General features: G+C 47.3%; 1 protein-coding gene across 4 annotated transcripts in view; it reads right to left on the minus strand.

Moving 5' to 3' along the window:
- ACACB (acetyl-CoA carboxylase beta) overlaps positions 1-13,626 on the minus strand; it is a 110,389-nt gene that overhangs the window by 59,791 nt on the left and 36,972 nt on the right. For 3 of the 4 annotated variants that reach the window (XM_072600173.1, XM_072600174.1, XM_072600176.1), the window contains 12 exons: positions 11,160-11,298; positions 9,258-9,367; positions 8,969-9,050; positions 8,613-8,711; positions 7,659-7,768; positions 7,451-7,561; positions 5,053-5,262; positions 3,128-3,298; positions 2,345-2,506; positions 1,650-1,813; positions 976-1,126; positions 604-707 (listed from right to left, as the gene is read on the minus strand). In XM_072600173.1, coding sequence (XP_072456274.1) covers positions 604-707; positions 976-1,126; positions 1,650-1,813; positions 2,345-2,506; positions 3,128-3,298; positions 5,053-5,262; positions 7,451-7,561; positions 7,659-7,768; positions 8,613-8,711; positions 8,969-9,050; positions 9,258-9,367; positions 11,160-11,298 — 1,613 coding nt within the window. Of the gene's footprint in view, positions 1-603; positions 708-975; positions 1,127-1,649; positions 1,814-2,344; positions 2,507-3,127; positions 3,299-5,052; positions 5,263-7,450; positions 7,562-7,658; positions 7,769-8,612; positions 8,712-8,968; positions 9,051-9,257; positions 9,368-11,159; positions 11,299-13,626 lie in introns of those variants that run through there. The other variant, XM_072600175.1, reaches the window with a different exon arrangement.

The raw sequence follows: 13,626 nt of genomic DNA on the forward strand, positions 1-13,626 counted from the left end.
TCCATTGCCATATATACATATACAAACACGTACATGTATATATACTCTTGCATGTACATGCAGGCATATCTGTGTGTTTATATGCACAGACATGTATATGTGTATACATATGTATATATATGCATTGCCATATATACATAACTCTCTATATAGATCCATCTCTCTCTATAAATACATTGTCATGTACACCTAAATTTATAAATAGATATAAATCTATCCATCTAGAGAAATGCATTACCATATATACCTGTACCTATGTATACACACATAAATGGACACACACACACACACACACACATACACACACACACATACACACACACACACACATACACACACACATACACACACACACGCATACACACACACACATGCACACACACACATACACACACATACACACACACATACACACACACACATACACACACACACATACACACACACACGCGCGCACACACACACACACACACACACACACACACACACACACCCCAGAGGATGCCCAAGGGTCTCACATTTAGGCACCAGCGGCAGGTCAGACGTCTCACACACACCGGGCCAGGGTTGGTGCTCAGGCTGGGTAATGACCACACACTATACCTTTCCAGTGAATGCAGGAAGTCAGTCATGCAGGTCCTGAACAGGGCATCTGCTACGTTCAAAGCTCCACAGACCACCCCAAGCATGATGTCAGGTTTCTCAGCCTAGGGAAGAATTACTTTTCAGTATGACCAGATGCCAGTCTCCTCAGCAGGGAGGGCTCCCAGAACCACAGAGCTGGAGAAGGAGAAGGGGCTTCAGCAGGCAGGAGTCCAGCCCCTCTATGGAAGGATTATACACACTAACCTACCCAACAAGTGATGGTCGGTCAGCCTCTGCTTGGAAACCCAGGAGGATGGGGAGCTCACCACCTCTCAGGATGCCATGGAAGCCCAGATGAGAGGCTCTGAGAGAAGGAGACTACATGCTTACCTGCACTCTCTCAGCAATCAGGTGATCCAGCCAGCCTGTATCAATATCATTGTTCTGAAAGTTCTCTGTCTCCAGCAGGTTAACAAGGTATTCCACTGTGGTCCTGAAATCTCCCCGGATCGACAGCTCTTTCAGGGCCACTACCATATTCCTTAGAAACACACATTTCCCAAATCGGCACAAATCCTTTTCATATCTGCTTACCGAGCCTCCCACACACAAGGGCATCACTCTACTCCTTAGAATAATTGGCTCCAGGGGAAAGCTGAAGGAGACCTCTGAAGATAAGACTCTTACGATCACAGATTTGGAACTGTAACGGACCTTGGGGACCACTGAGTCCCACTCCCTCATTTTACAGAGGAGGGAACTGAGGCAGACAGAGGTTAAACAACTTCCCTAGACACAGCCAGCAAGTGTCTGGGGCAGGATTTGAACTCAGGGTTTCCAGATTCAAGTCTAGTGCTCTACACACCGAGCCCCCAGCTGCCCTAGAAGACATCTCAAGCACAGAGATATGGACGGGTTCATGTACTCTCCCACCTGGTGTCCACTTTCTAGTATTATACAAAAAGCAGATTATTGATTAGGAAAAAAGGAGAGGGAAGAGAATGGGGAAGGAAGGAGGAAAGGTAAGAGGAGAAGGGTGCAGGGCCTGGGGAAGAGGTACTCACGAGACAGCTTCTTCTCGGTTCTCTCCCCAGGAGAAGCAGTGCCCAAACTGAGAATCTGCAAATTCATGTAAGCCCCCAGCTGCCGCCACACTGAAGTAACCCCACACATTCTTGCTACTGCGGAAATTCAACTCCTGGACAGTCCCAGAACTTGGCTTAAAACCCTGTAGAGAGAAGGAAAAAAACAGACTGAGGGATGGGTCAGAACAGAAACCTAAAGTCACTCCCAGAGGGCCTCGCCAGGGCACATGAGACATTTAACAGAGACTCTGGCAGATGCCCCTTATTCGGCTGGAAGGTATGGCCAGTGCCAAGAGGCTCACACATTCCGGGGGGGATGGTCTGCCCACTCATGGGCACTGGCTCTGACTTGTGCAGCCCAGTAGGTAAGTAGAGGTAATGCAGGACAAGGATGCTTTGGCATCAGGAGAGACCTGGACTCAGATTCCGCCTCTGAGATGTAGAAGTTATGTCACTAAGAAGACACACCTATCATCCAACCCCTCTGAGCCTCAGTTTCTATAAAACGCAGGGAAATACTACCAGCAGCACCTACCCTCGTGACCATGACAAGAAAGGGAACAAGACCACATGCATAAAACTCTTTGTAAACCTGAAGGGAAGTGTCAATGCACACTGAATTTCCTTCCTTTTCCAGGACTCAGTTTCCCCACATTTTCAGCCCCTCATCTTGCCTCATCTGGGTTTTCACTGGTGATCCTGGCAGCAATCACATGGCCTCTGGGAACAGGTGGATTGACAGGGCTGTCAAAGGAAATGGGCGTGACACCCCAGGGAGACTCTCCATACAGGATCCGAATATCTTTCAGCCTGTTCAGAGGTACCCCCATGGCAATCTGTGCATGAAAAAGAAAGGTGTTCACACTGGCTTCTGACATGCTCTAAAAGAGGAGGCTTCTCAGTCCCATAGTTCAGGGGCTCAGCCATCTCTGGACCCACAGAAGCCAGCCCTATTCCCTTGCCCAATGGGCACAGAGACTTGGAAGCAGGGGACCTTGAGTTCAAATCCCTCCTCAGACACTAACTTAGCTGTGCAACCTTGGAAAAATCACTTGACCTCTATCATGCAGATGGTAACAGCACCCCCCTACCTCAGAGGATTAAAAGGAATCCTCCCAGTAGTATCACAATCATACGAAGACTTCCCAAACCACAGAGGGTCATGTGAACACTGGTAAGGATGAGGATGGTGTGCCAAGCACTATCTAAGATGCAGAAAAGTCTAAATAATGACAGTTTCTGCCCTCAAAATGCCAGGCAACGCAAACTAGCTAAAAGTTAGTTTAGTTCATACTAAAGTTAGATAAGTGTCAGACAATTCAGCCAACACTCATTAACCACCCAATAAGCACACAGAAAGAAACAAGTGCAGATCAATGAACATGCTCTCCCTCCCCCAACAGGTAGGGGGCACCTCTCTCCACCCCCACCCCCAGTCCATATAGGAGGGTGCTCACCTGCAGCTGAGCAGCTGGCAGATTGACATCAGCTATCATTTCTGTGCAGGGATGCTCCACCTGCAAACGTGGGTTCAGTTCCAAGAAATGGAAGTGACCATCTTCACTGTAGAGGTATTCCACAGTCCCTGCGCTCACGTAGCCCACTGTTTTGGCCAAGCGCACGGCACACTGTGATAGTAAAGGACAAAGAGAGAAGCCAGGGAGATCATGGATTTCTTTCCACTCAACAGACCCAGCTGATACTCCCACGTACCCAGGGCTCTGGGCTGAGGACACATGTGGTGCCCCCTCCTCCAGCTTACAGCCAGATACAGGGAAGAGCCCACCCAGACAGGCAGGAGGAAGGTAGAGGCTTGGACTCAGATAAGCAAGGAGGGAGATTTTTCCATGGTGTGGTTCAATCGTGTAGTGATCACACAAGGCTATGAGGGGAGACGCATTCCCCTCAGTCCATTAATCACAGTAGCACATGAAAGGCGCGAGGACCTTGCCAATCACTGGTCCTTTTCCCCACTGGGAAGCTTCCAGACCAACCTCATGGCATCTGAGAGTTGGAAGGGAACTCAGCCAGTTCATCCAGCCCCCCCACCTCGCACTTCTTGGACACCTTTATATGAACTATCTCCCCATGGTAGACCATAAGCTCCCTGAGGATAAAGGCTAGCTCACTTTTGTACTGGTACCTTAGAGCCATTGTAGAGCATAGAGTAGGTGCTTTAATAAATCCTGCCTCCCTCCTTCTCTCTCTCTTTTCCTCCTTTCCTTCCTCTTTCCCTCTCATTCATCTTCCCTTCCTTTCTTCCTTCCTTCTTCTTTCCTCCTTTCCTTCCTTCCTTGCTTCCTTTCTTTCTCCCTTTTCTTTCTTTCTTTTCTTCCTTCCTTCCTTCCTTCCTTCCTTCCTTCCTTCCTTCCTTCCTTCCTTCCTTCCTTCCTTCCTTCCTTCCTCCCTCCCTTCCTTTCTTCCTTCCTTCTCTTGCTTCCTTCCCTCTAGACTGGTCTTTTCTCTGCCTGATGGATCTCTTATACAACATGCCTCACAAGAGTCTGTTTACCCCCTGCCCTAGCAACTCTAAGGAAGGGAACTCCATCCACCCTGAAGTGACCCCAGTGCCCTTTTGGATACTCTAATCATGGGCAGCCTTCTTGTTCTGAGCTCCCATTTGCCTCCATGTCACCTTCACCCACTGGGCCCAGTCTGCCATTGGAGACCAAAGAGAACACTTAGTTCCTGCCTATAAGAGCCCCATCCATCCAATCCAGTGATGGCCTTTTCCATACAGCCTTTGTTTGTGGACCCCCAGCACAGGGAGCCGACAGTCTCCAGAGGTGTCCGCTGCACTGCTAGGAACCTCTCCCTGCTGGTAAGTTTTTCCTTCTGCCATACACCTTTGGCTGGCCCCCTTTGGACTCTCTGCAGCTCGATGTCCTTCCTAAAATGGGGAGCCAGAACCAAGCCCAATATTACAGAGATGGTCTGACCGCAGCTGAGTACAGCAATGGGCGCAGGATTGGAATCAGAGGTCGCAGGTACAAATACCACATCTGATGCAGTGTGATTTTTTTCCTACCCACATGCAAAGACCTCCTGAAATCTCTCCATAGAGCATGCGGTCATGAGCCTCAGATGGAGATTCCTGCTCTCCCTCTTGCTTGCTGCCTCTAACCAATGAAGGTGCACAACGGAGAACATTTGAGCTGGAAGGGGCTTGACTTCATTTTATAGCTGGGGAAGCCAGGATGTACACAGAATGATTGTAAGTGACATCACAGCAGCAGACCCAGGCCCAGAATCTGGAGCTCTTTTTCTCAAGTAGATGAATGTCCCCCACCCCCAATGAGTCCGAATGGCCCGAGGGCCACTGGGCTCCTCAGCAAGGCTGGCCAGCCATCCCCCTCCCCAGCTTGGGCGCTAGGAAGCCTACCTGCTCCATATGTTCAAACACCATAGGCATGGCAATCGTGGCGGGAGCCTCCTCGATAATCTTCTGGTGCCTCCGTTGGATGGAGCAGTCTCTCCCGAAGAGCGACACGGCATTGCCATACTGATCGGCAAGGATCTGGACTTCCAGGTGGCGGGCGTGCTGAGCCAGCTTCATGACGAAAACTGGGGAGCCTGGGATCTCACTCTGCACCTGCGAAGAAACCAAAGCTGCTTTGTCTGAGGGAGGGCAAGACTCCCTAGCCAAGAACAGACCACAACTCTTGAAAAATGCCATGGGGGTAAAGTGATATATTTTATGTACTCCAATTTCTTGCCTTCTCAATGAATGGGACAGGCATAGGAGGGAGAGATAATTTGGAACAGATAATAAAAATCTTAAAAACAAATAAATAATAAATATTTTAGAAAGAAGAAAAAACAAGTTCTATAATTATGTATAGACACCTATATAGGCAGACGTAGATAGGTAAGGGCCTCCTTAGACACCACCTTCTTAAAACTTAGGAAACGCTCAATCTGGGGAGGGGGATCATGGGACTGTGGAGACTGTGACAACTAGAGCATGCATTTCCATGGGACTTTAAAGTTGGCCATGCATTTTACAAATAGTATGTCATTAGCTTCACAACAACCCTGGGAGGAAGGTACTATAAATATGCCCATTTTAAAGATAAGGAAACTGAGGCAGAAGGAAAGTCATAGTAAGTCTCCCCTCCAGTGCAAGGGACCTCCTTGTGGTTCCTCCAGCAAGATGCTTCCTGTCCTGCTTTGGGGCATCTTCAGTGGCCGACTGGCCTATCCTTCTTCCTCTCTGACTCCTGGTTTCCTCTGAGGCTCAGCTAAAATCTTGCCTTTGCAGGCCATCCTCAATGCTAGCGCCCTCACCCTGAGATTCTATGTACATGTATACTATTTATACGCATACGTTACATGCACATGTGTGCTATACATACACATGCATACACAATACACACTATATATACACATGTACTATACACATGTATGCTATATACATGTGCACATATACTACATGTGCATATGCACGGCATATATGTATGCTATACATATACATGCATGTGTGCATGTGCACTATACACGTGCACATGCACTATACATACATGCACATGAATGCTATAACACAATGCAGATACACATATGTGTGTGCATGCTTGTATACGATGTATGCTATACTTGCATGCTATATGCACATGTATGTGTGCTGTGTGCATACCCATACACATTACTATACACATATATACATGCATGGTGCTATATATACACATACATTGTACTACACATATGTGTATATATGCACACACATGTACTGTATATGCACCCATAAACACATATGTGCTATAGGTGTACATGCAGACACATGCATTGTACATGCATATACACATAATACATATATACATGTATACTAACTCAATACATATACATACACATGTGTATACATATGCCGCCTATATAAATGTGATGTGCATAAATGTGAGTGTATGTATATACACATATATACATATACGAACTATGTAGAAACAAGGTACGTGTGTGTATGCCTATATGTATGTGTGTATCTATCTTGACAGCATGTTAGTGGTTGGCACATTGTCTCTGCCCATTAGAATGTGGGCTCATTCTCATCTCAGTCTCTGAATCCCAGCTCATGGTGCCATTCTAGGCAGGAAGTGACCGTCTGCTCACTGCCTCTGCCATCAGAGGACAATCGGGGGATGACAGAGGACTCTTAGAAGGGATGACGTGTCCAAGATCACATCCAAGGTCAGTGACAGAGAGAGAAGCTGGACTCCAGAGTCCCTGGCCAGTGTTCCTTCCTCTACCACATTCTGTTTCCCCTTTATGCTATAACATAAAGACATGACTGTGATCTAAAATATTCCCCTGATCTACACCATTTTTAATATCTCTTGTACAGTAAACAAAAACAGACTGGATAAATATTTTTCTTTATCTCAGTCCAGCAGCAGAAAGAGTCAAGAACCGTGGAGAGGGCTCTGTGTTTTAAAGCTGGAGGATCTGGATTCAAAACCCGACTCTTTTACTTACTAGCTGCATGACCTTAGACAAATCGCTTCCCTTTCCCTCAGCCTCAATTTCCCCTTCTGCAAAATGAAAGAATGATAAGACACTGCCTCTGCCATCCCTCCCAACTCAAAATCTGTGCTCCTTCTCTCTTATGAATACACACACATGCACATGCACACACATGCATACACATACACACATGCATACACACAACACACACGCTTCATCAGTGCTGCTAGGACAGAGTGATAGAAAGCGTAAGTAGCAGAGTCACGGGGGTCTTTGGAACAATATCAAATGGTCAGGACAGACCTCAGAAGGAGGCAGGGTCTTACTTGTCTGAAGAGGTTTGGGAAATCCTCGGCACTCTCTGCTTTCCGGATCCCTTTGCCTCCACCACCTTCTGAAGCTTTGATCATCACAGGGAAGCCAATCTTTTCTGCTGTCTGAAAACCAAATGCAGAAGAATCCCCTTGAAAAGTCAGGAAGCTCCGGGGCTCCCGAGGCCCGAGCTGAGCCGTGGCACCAGGCATCCGAGCTTACCTGCAACCCTTCCTCCACATCCTTGACACAGCCCTTGGCGTAGGTTTCTGGAGGGACACTGATTCTTTTCATCTGCTGGAGATCCTCCTCCTGCCATTCCACGGTGAGACCTAGAGACCATGGTGGAGAAAAGCTTAGTGAACTCGAGGAGGGATCCCTGTGGCCCAGGGATGAGGGGCTTCTGCTCCCGGGGCCAGCCCCTGTAAGGAGGACCAAGCCAAGTCCTGACATACCCATGCAGGTGGTCAGGCACCTGCCCATCGCTGTGCTAATAATCAGTTCCCTAAGCAAGAAACTATAAATAATGGGAGCCTGGGACTTAACCCTCACTTTATTTCTGAGAAGACTCATTCACTTCAGACACTACTTTTAAAAATTTAGAAAACCAGGCAATGATACGGTAGGTGGAAGAGAGAAAGGTCAGAGGTTAAAAGCCCAGCTTCACATCATCCACACTCCCCCAGTCCGAGTTCATTCCTGGGGGTCTCCTCTCTCCATGGGTACGAGCCACAGTCCCTCCACAACCCTGCTAAGCAGCCTCGCCACTCATACCTCTATAGTATAATAAAGTTTGAAAACCACTCTCCTCACAATACATGATATTAGGGAAGCAAACATGATTATACCCATTTTACAGATCAGGAAGTGAATCAATTTGTCAATGGCCTGATTCAGGGACAAATCCTGGCTCCATCTCCTGGGCTCCCTAAGTTACTGCCTCAGCCCTAAGACTGGGGTCAGGTTCCCAAGAATTCTACTGGCTGTGGCCAAAGCTATAACTGGCTTGGGGAAGGGAGGGCAACTATATGGGAGGAAGGGCAGGGGGCTTTTGCCTCTCTGGAACCACCAGCCACAATGGAATCATCATCCCACACTATCTGCCCCAGGTCCCATTCAGGGAGGTTTCTTCTGCCCTAAGAATCACAGTGGCAGAGAACTGGAGACTTATCTTACCACTTCCGCTCCATGGCAGCGTCGGAATCTGCAGGGTCTGTGCCACTATGGTTGAGGCAACCTTATCTCCCAGGGCCCACATGGCATTGCTGGGAGGGCCTTAAGAGGAAGGAAGGAAAGAAACATCCATTGAGGAAGTGCCCACTATGTGCCTGGCACTGTGCCTAAGCGCTTTACAAACACTGTCTCGGTGGGTCCTCACAATCACCTTGGGATGTAGGAACTTTGCAAACCCTGGAGTGCTTTGCTTTTGGCACCATCCCTGTGAGCCCCAATTTAATGCCACCACTATTGCTGGGGTTGCCAACCTCCTCTTAAAAGGGGGTCTCTGCTTGAAACCTGGTCCCCAGCCTCACCTAAGAAAGCAATGCCATGTTTCTGGAGCAGTTCTGGAAGCTTGGGGTTTTCTGAGGCATGGCCCCACCCAGCCCATACAGCCTAAAAATGGAAAAAATACTTCATTTACACACCCTGCCCTTCATCAAAAGAGGCACGACCTTTCTGCCCAGCACCAAGCATCCTGTGGGTTTCCGAGCCTGACCAAAGCAGACTTGCCAGCCCATGGGGAATGACCAGTCTATCGCCATGAGCATGATGGCCATTCCTGGGATGCTGAGGCCCCATGCACACACCCTCTTCTATTACCTGCACTGGAAGCCGCTTGGAGATATCCACTATCAGCTCTACGTTGGCATAATTGTTATTATTGGGCCCTCCAGGAACAGGGACATAGTGATCTGCCATCTTGATGTACTCTGTCATTCAAGAGGTAAGAGTGGAAATACTGAGTTTACTAGGTAGCAGGAGGCTGAGAAGGACTGTTCATCACTAAGGGGGCTTGCCCATATGGAGGGAAGTCTTCTGACCAGAAGAAATCAAGTGCCCTATCCAAGAATAGATCCCATCTGCAGCACACACTCACAGTTCTGTTTTAGGGGCACCATCTTATGAAAGATGTCAACTCACGAGAGAAGGCAGAGGAGGGAAACACTGACACAGAAAGACCGGGTGAAGGGCCTGTGGAGGGTCAGCCAGCAGGGCACAAGATAACTGTCTCCAGGGACAGGAAAGTCTGCATTGTGGGTGAGGGACCAATTTTTCTTTGTGGGCTTTCAGTAGAAAAAACTAGGAATGATGGACCACAGGGGGCTGTAGCAGAAAGAAGATGAGCCTGGGTGATGGGCCACTACCGGCTCTGCCACTTGGCCAGATCACAGTTCCCTCTCTGAACCTCAGTTTCCTCTTCTGTAAAGCAACAGGATTGTGCTAGATGATGTCAAAGGTTGCTTCCAGATACCTTATGGGTCTAAGTTACAAAGAGGCAGACTTTAAATCAGGTTGAAGCAGCTGCTCCAGCTATCTGAGAATGGAAGGGAGAGTCTTGGCGAGGCAGTAGCTTCCCCATGACCTCTGCATAAGCATATCTTAGTGAAAGTGTAGACAGGATTCCTGTTCCGGGGAACAGTCAGGCTAGGGAACCCCTGAGAGTTCGGAAGAGAACTGTTCCCAATCAGAGACCACAGAATCTGAGGGCCTCTAAGTACGATTCAATTCCAGTCAGGATTCCCTTCCACAAGGTCTCTGACGAGAGTTGTCAAGTCAGCAAGCATTTATGAAGCACCTAATGTATACCAAGCCTTGTAATAGGGACCATGATAACACAGAGAGGCCAAAGCCAGCCCCTGCTCACAGTCTAATGGGGAAGATAACATGCACATAACCATGTACAAATAATATGTAGGTGTAAAAACTGGAGATAATCAACCGAGGGAGGGCAGGAAGATTGAGGAGAACTGGGAAAGGCTTCTTGAGGATGGTCGAATTTCAGCTGAGACTTGACAGAAGCCAGGAGGCAAAGAAATCTAGGAAAGGGGAACAGCCAGGCCGCAAATCGGGAGACAGAACCCAAACTGAGCTGAGATAATGTCTATAAAACAGTCTTTGAATCTTAAAGTGTCATATAAAGTGAGTCTTTTATTATTTTGGGAGGGAGGCAATCAGGGTTAAGTGACTTGCCTAGGGTCACATAGCTAGTAAGTATCTGAGGCAGGATTTGAATTCAGGTCGCCCTGACTCCAGGGTTGGTGCTCTAGCCACTGTGCCATCTAATGTCCCTCAGTCTTTTATTTTTAAAGAGAGGCCTAATGCTGAACATGGAACCTGGGATACTGATGAAAATCCTACCTCAGACACTCTGAAAACGCGCTCTGAGCCTCAGTTTCCCCATCCATAAAAAAGTGTGAATAATAATATACTTCCTCACCAGGAAGGTGTGAAGAGCGCAGAAATTCTGATAATTTAAATGTTAATTAGTGTGATTATTGTTGATTCTAATAAGTAATGGGGGAGGCAGGATGGTATGGATAGAGGGGCAGCCCTGGAATTTTGTGCAGTTTGGGAGATCTGAGTTCAGGTCCATACACTGGCTCAAGTACCAGGAAGGGACCGGTGTACATTGGCTGTGGGAGCTTCCATACTGGAAGTTCCTGACAGGAACAAAGTTGCACCCAGGTATGGACTGCCTCGCCTTCCACAAAAACAAAGTACCTGCATTGGCTTTGAGATCCTCCGGAGTGACCATGACAACAAAGCGGATAGCCCTCTCATTTCGAAACATCTCATAGGCCCACCTTCGAATTGATCGCATGCACTTGACAGCAGCAATGCCATTATTGGCAATGAGAACCTAAAGAGATGAAAGTCAAACAAAGCCTCAGTATCTGGGGCATCTAACCCCAGCCACCAGGCATCTCCACAGTGTGTGTGAATCCCAGGCCAGGGATACTACAGGTAGAAGGGACCCCAAGCCACTAATCCAGACGACCCTCTTCATTTTACAGGTTAGGAAACTGAGTCTGAAGGAGGCAAGGTCACTTGTTCAGGTTATACAGGCAGTAATTCTACGGTAGGATTCAAACCCAGATCCTATGACTCTAAAGCCCACACTTTGATTCCTGTCCTGGCCATCGGCCACAGTTTAACTGTAAAATGAGAATTAAAAACCTGCACTTCCTACCCCACAAGAGTTGTGGTGAACCCTAGAGAATGTGTGTGTGCGTTCATCCTTCGTTGCTGAAGAAGATCTTGCCATCAGAGAAATAATAACATGACTTGCACTTGACTTTGTTTTGAGTGAGGGAGGGCTGTGCAGGTCACCAGCCTCACTTCTCCTCCAGAGCCATCTGAATCCAGTGACCAGATATTCATCAGGATGACTGGAGATGACCCAGGATGAGGCAATTGGGGCAATTGTCCTTGCCCAAGGTCACACGGCTAGTGAGTGTCAAGTGTCTGAAACGCTATATAAATGGAAGTAATTATTATCACTAGACTAGAATAAAATACAACAATCACAAGTGATATTTTATTGAAGTAAACACTTCAAGGATCCATGACTTGGTCACTGTGTCAGTACCCCCTTCATCAATACAGATTGCGACCCCTTCCCTGAGTAGAGGCTGCCTAGGGGGTAATATTATGGTTGAAAAATTCATACTCCTGGGACCAGTTGAGGAATGGATGCCTCTGAACTTAGTGAGGCTAGTCTTCAGCTAGGAGACTTGCAGCTGTCACTAGACCTGTCAACCTTCAAGGACCCTGTCACCCCTAAATCAATGGCTATTCCTATCAACCCACGTTTGATAAGAGTTAATCCCTTTCATGTGTAACATGTAACCTTCAAAGAGCCTTCAAACAGAGGAGAAAGAGTGATAGACAGACAGAGGGATAGAGGGGTGGCCAGGCAGTCTGGTAGGCCTGGGTTCAAGTTCACATGCCAGCTGGTTGTGTGAATCACATCATATTGGAGGATGGAAGCCACGGGCTGGGAAGACAGGGTTCTAGTCCTGGCCTCACTGCTAAAGGCAAATTCCATTCCTTCTGTGGGCCTCAGTTTCCCCATCTGCACCACTAAAAGGACTATTCATCTGAATGTGCTCTATTGAGGTATTCTTAGGGGTAGAGCCATAAGTCCTGGGTGTGGGGGTGGGTTATAAACCTAACAACCAGAGCGGGACCCAGTACTCTGGCACTCCATGGACACACAAGACCTCTGTGTCTTGGATGTGCACATCTTGATCTGAAATCCAGTCTCATTGTGCTATGTTGCTAATGAGATTATGGATTTGGAGCTGGACTGGCCAGAGGTTTCATTTACTCAAACTCCCTCATTTTGTAATTTGGCAAGGTCTCCAGTGGTGTGCCCCAGGGGTCTGAGATGGTCACCATGTCACTTAACATTTTATTAATGTCTTGGTCAAAGACTCAGACAGTAGGCTCATCAAATTTCCAGCAATTCCAAGCTAGGAGGGATAGCTAACACACAAAAGGACAGAGTAGGTGTCCAAAAAGCATGGGGCTGTATATAATAAGATGATGTTCAACAGAGACAAATGTAAAGTCTTACACTTGAGATCAGAAAAAAAAATCCATTTCACAAGCAGAGAATTGGATAGGCATGGTTAGATTTATACAAAAATGATCTGGGGATGGTCTTCTAAGGCAAAATGCCTTCCACATTCAGAGAAAGAACTATGGAATTCAATCGCAGAAAGTAGCAGATCATCTTGTGTGTGTGTGTGTGTGTGTGTGTGTGTGTGTGTGTGTGATGTTTTGGTTTGTTATATGATTTCTCCCATTTATTTTAGTTCTTCTACGCAGCATGACTATAGTGAAAATGTATTCAGCAGGAATGTATGTGTAGATCCTATACAGAACTGTATGTCATCTTGGGGACGGGAGGGGGTAGGGGGTAGGTAGGGGGAAAAAACTAAGTTTTATGATAGTGATTGTAGAACGTTAAATATAAATAAAATGAACACATTATTTTAAAAAATGATCTGGGGGTCTTAGTGGACTGCAAGGTAGAATTGAGTCGGCAGGGTAACATGGCTGCCAGAGAAACTACACTGATTTTGGATTGCCCTCTGAATGGCATAGCTTCCTGGAACAATGAAGTGATCACCCCTCTGGACTCTGCCCCCCACTCTGGAAAGTGTAATCAGTTCTCTGATAA

The sequence above is a fragment of the Notamacropus eugenii genome, chromosome 4 (assembly GCF_028372415.1).
Source record: "Notamacropus eugenii isolate mMacEug1 chromosome 4, mMacEug1.pri_v2, whole genome shotgun sequence".
Classification (NCBI taxonomy): Eukaryota; Metazoa; Chordata; class Mammalia; order Diprotodontia; family Macropodidae; genus Notamacropus; species Notamacropus eugenii.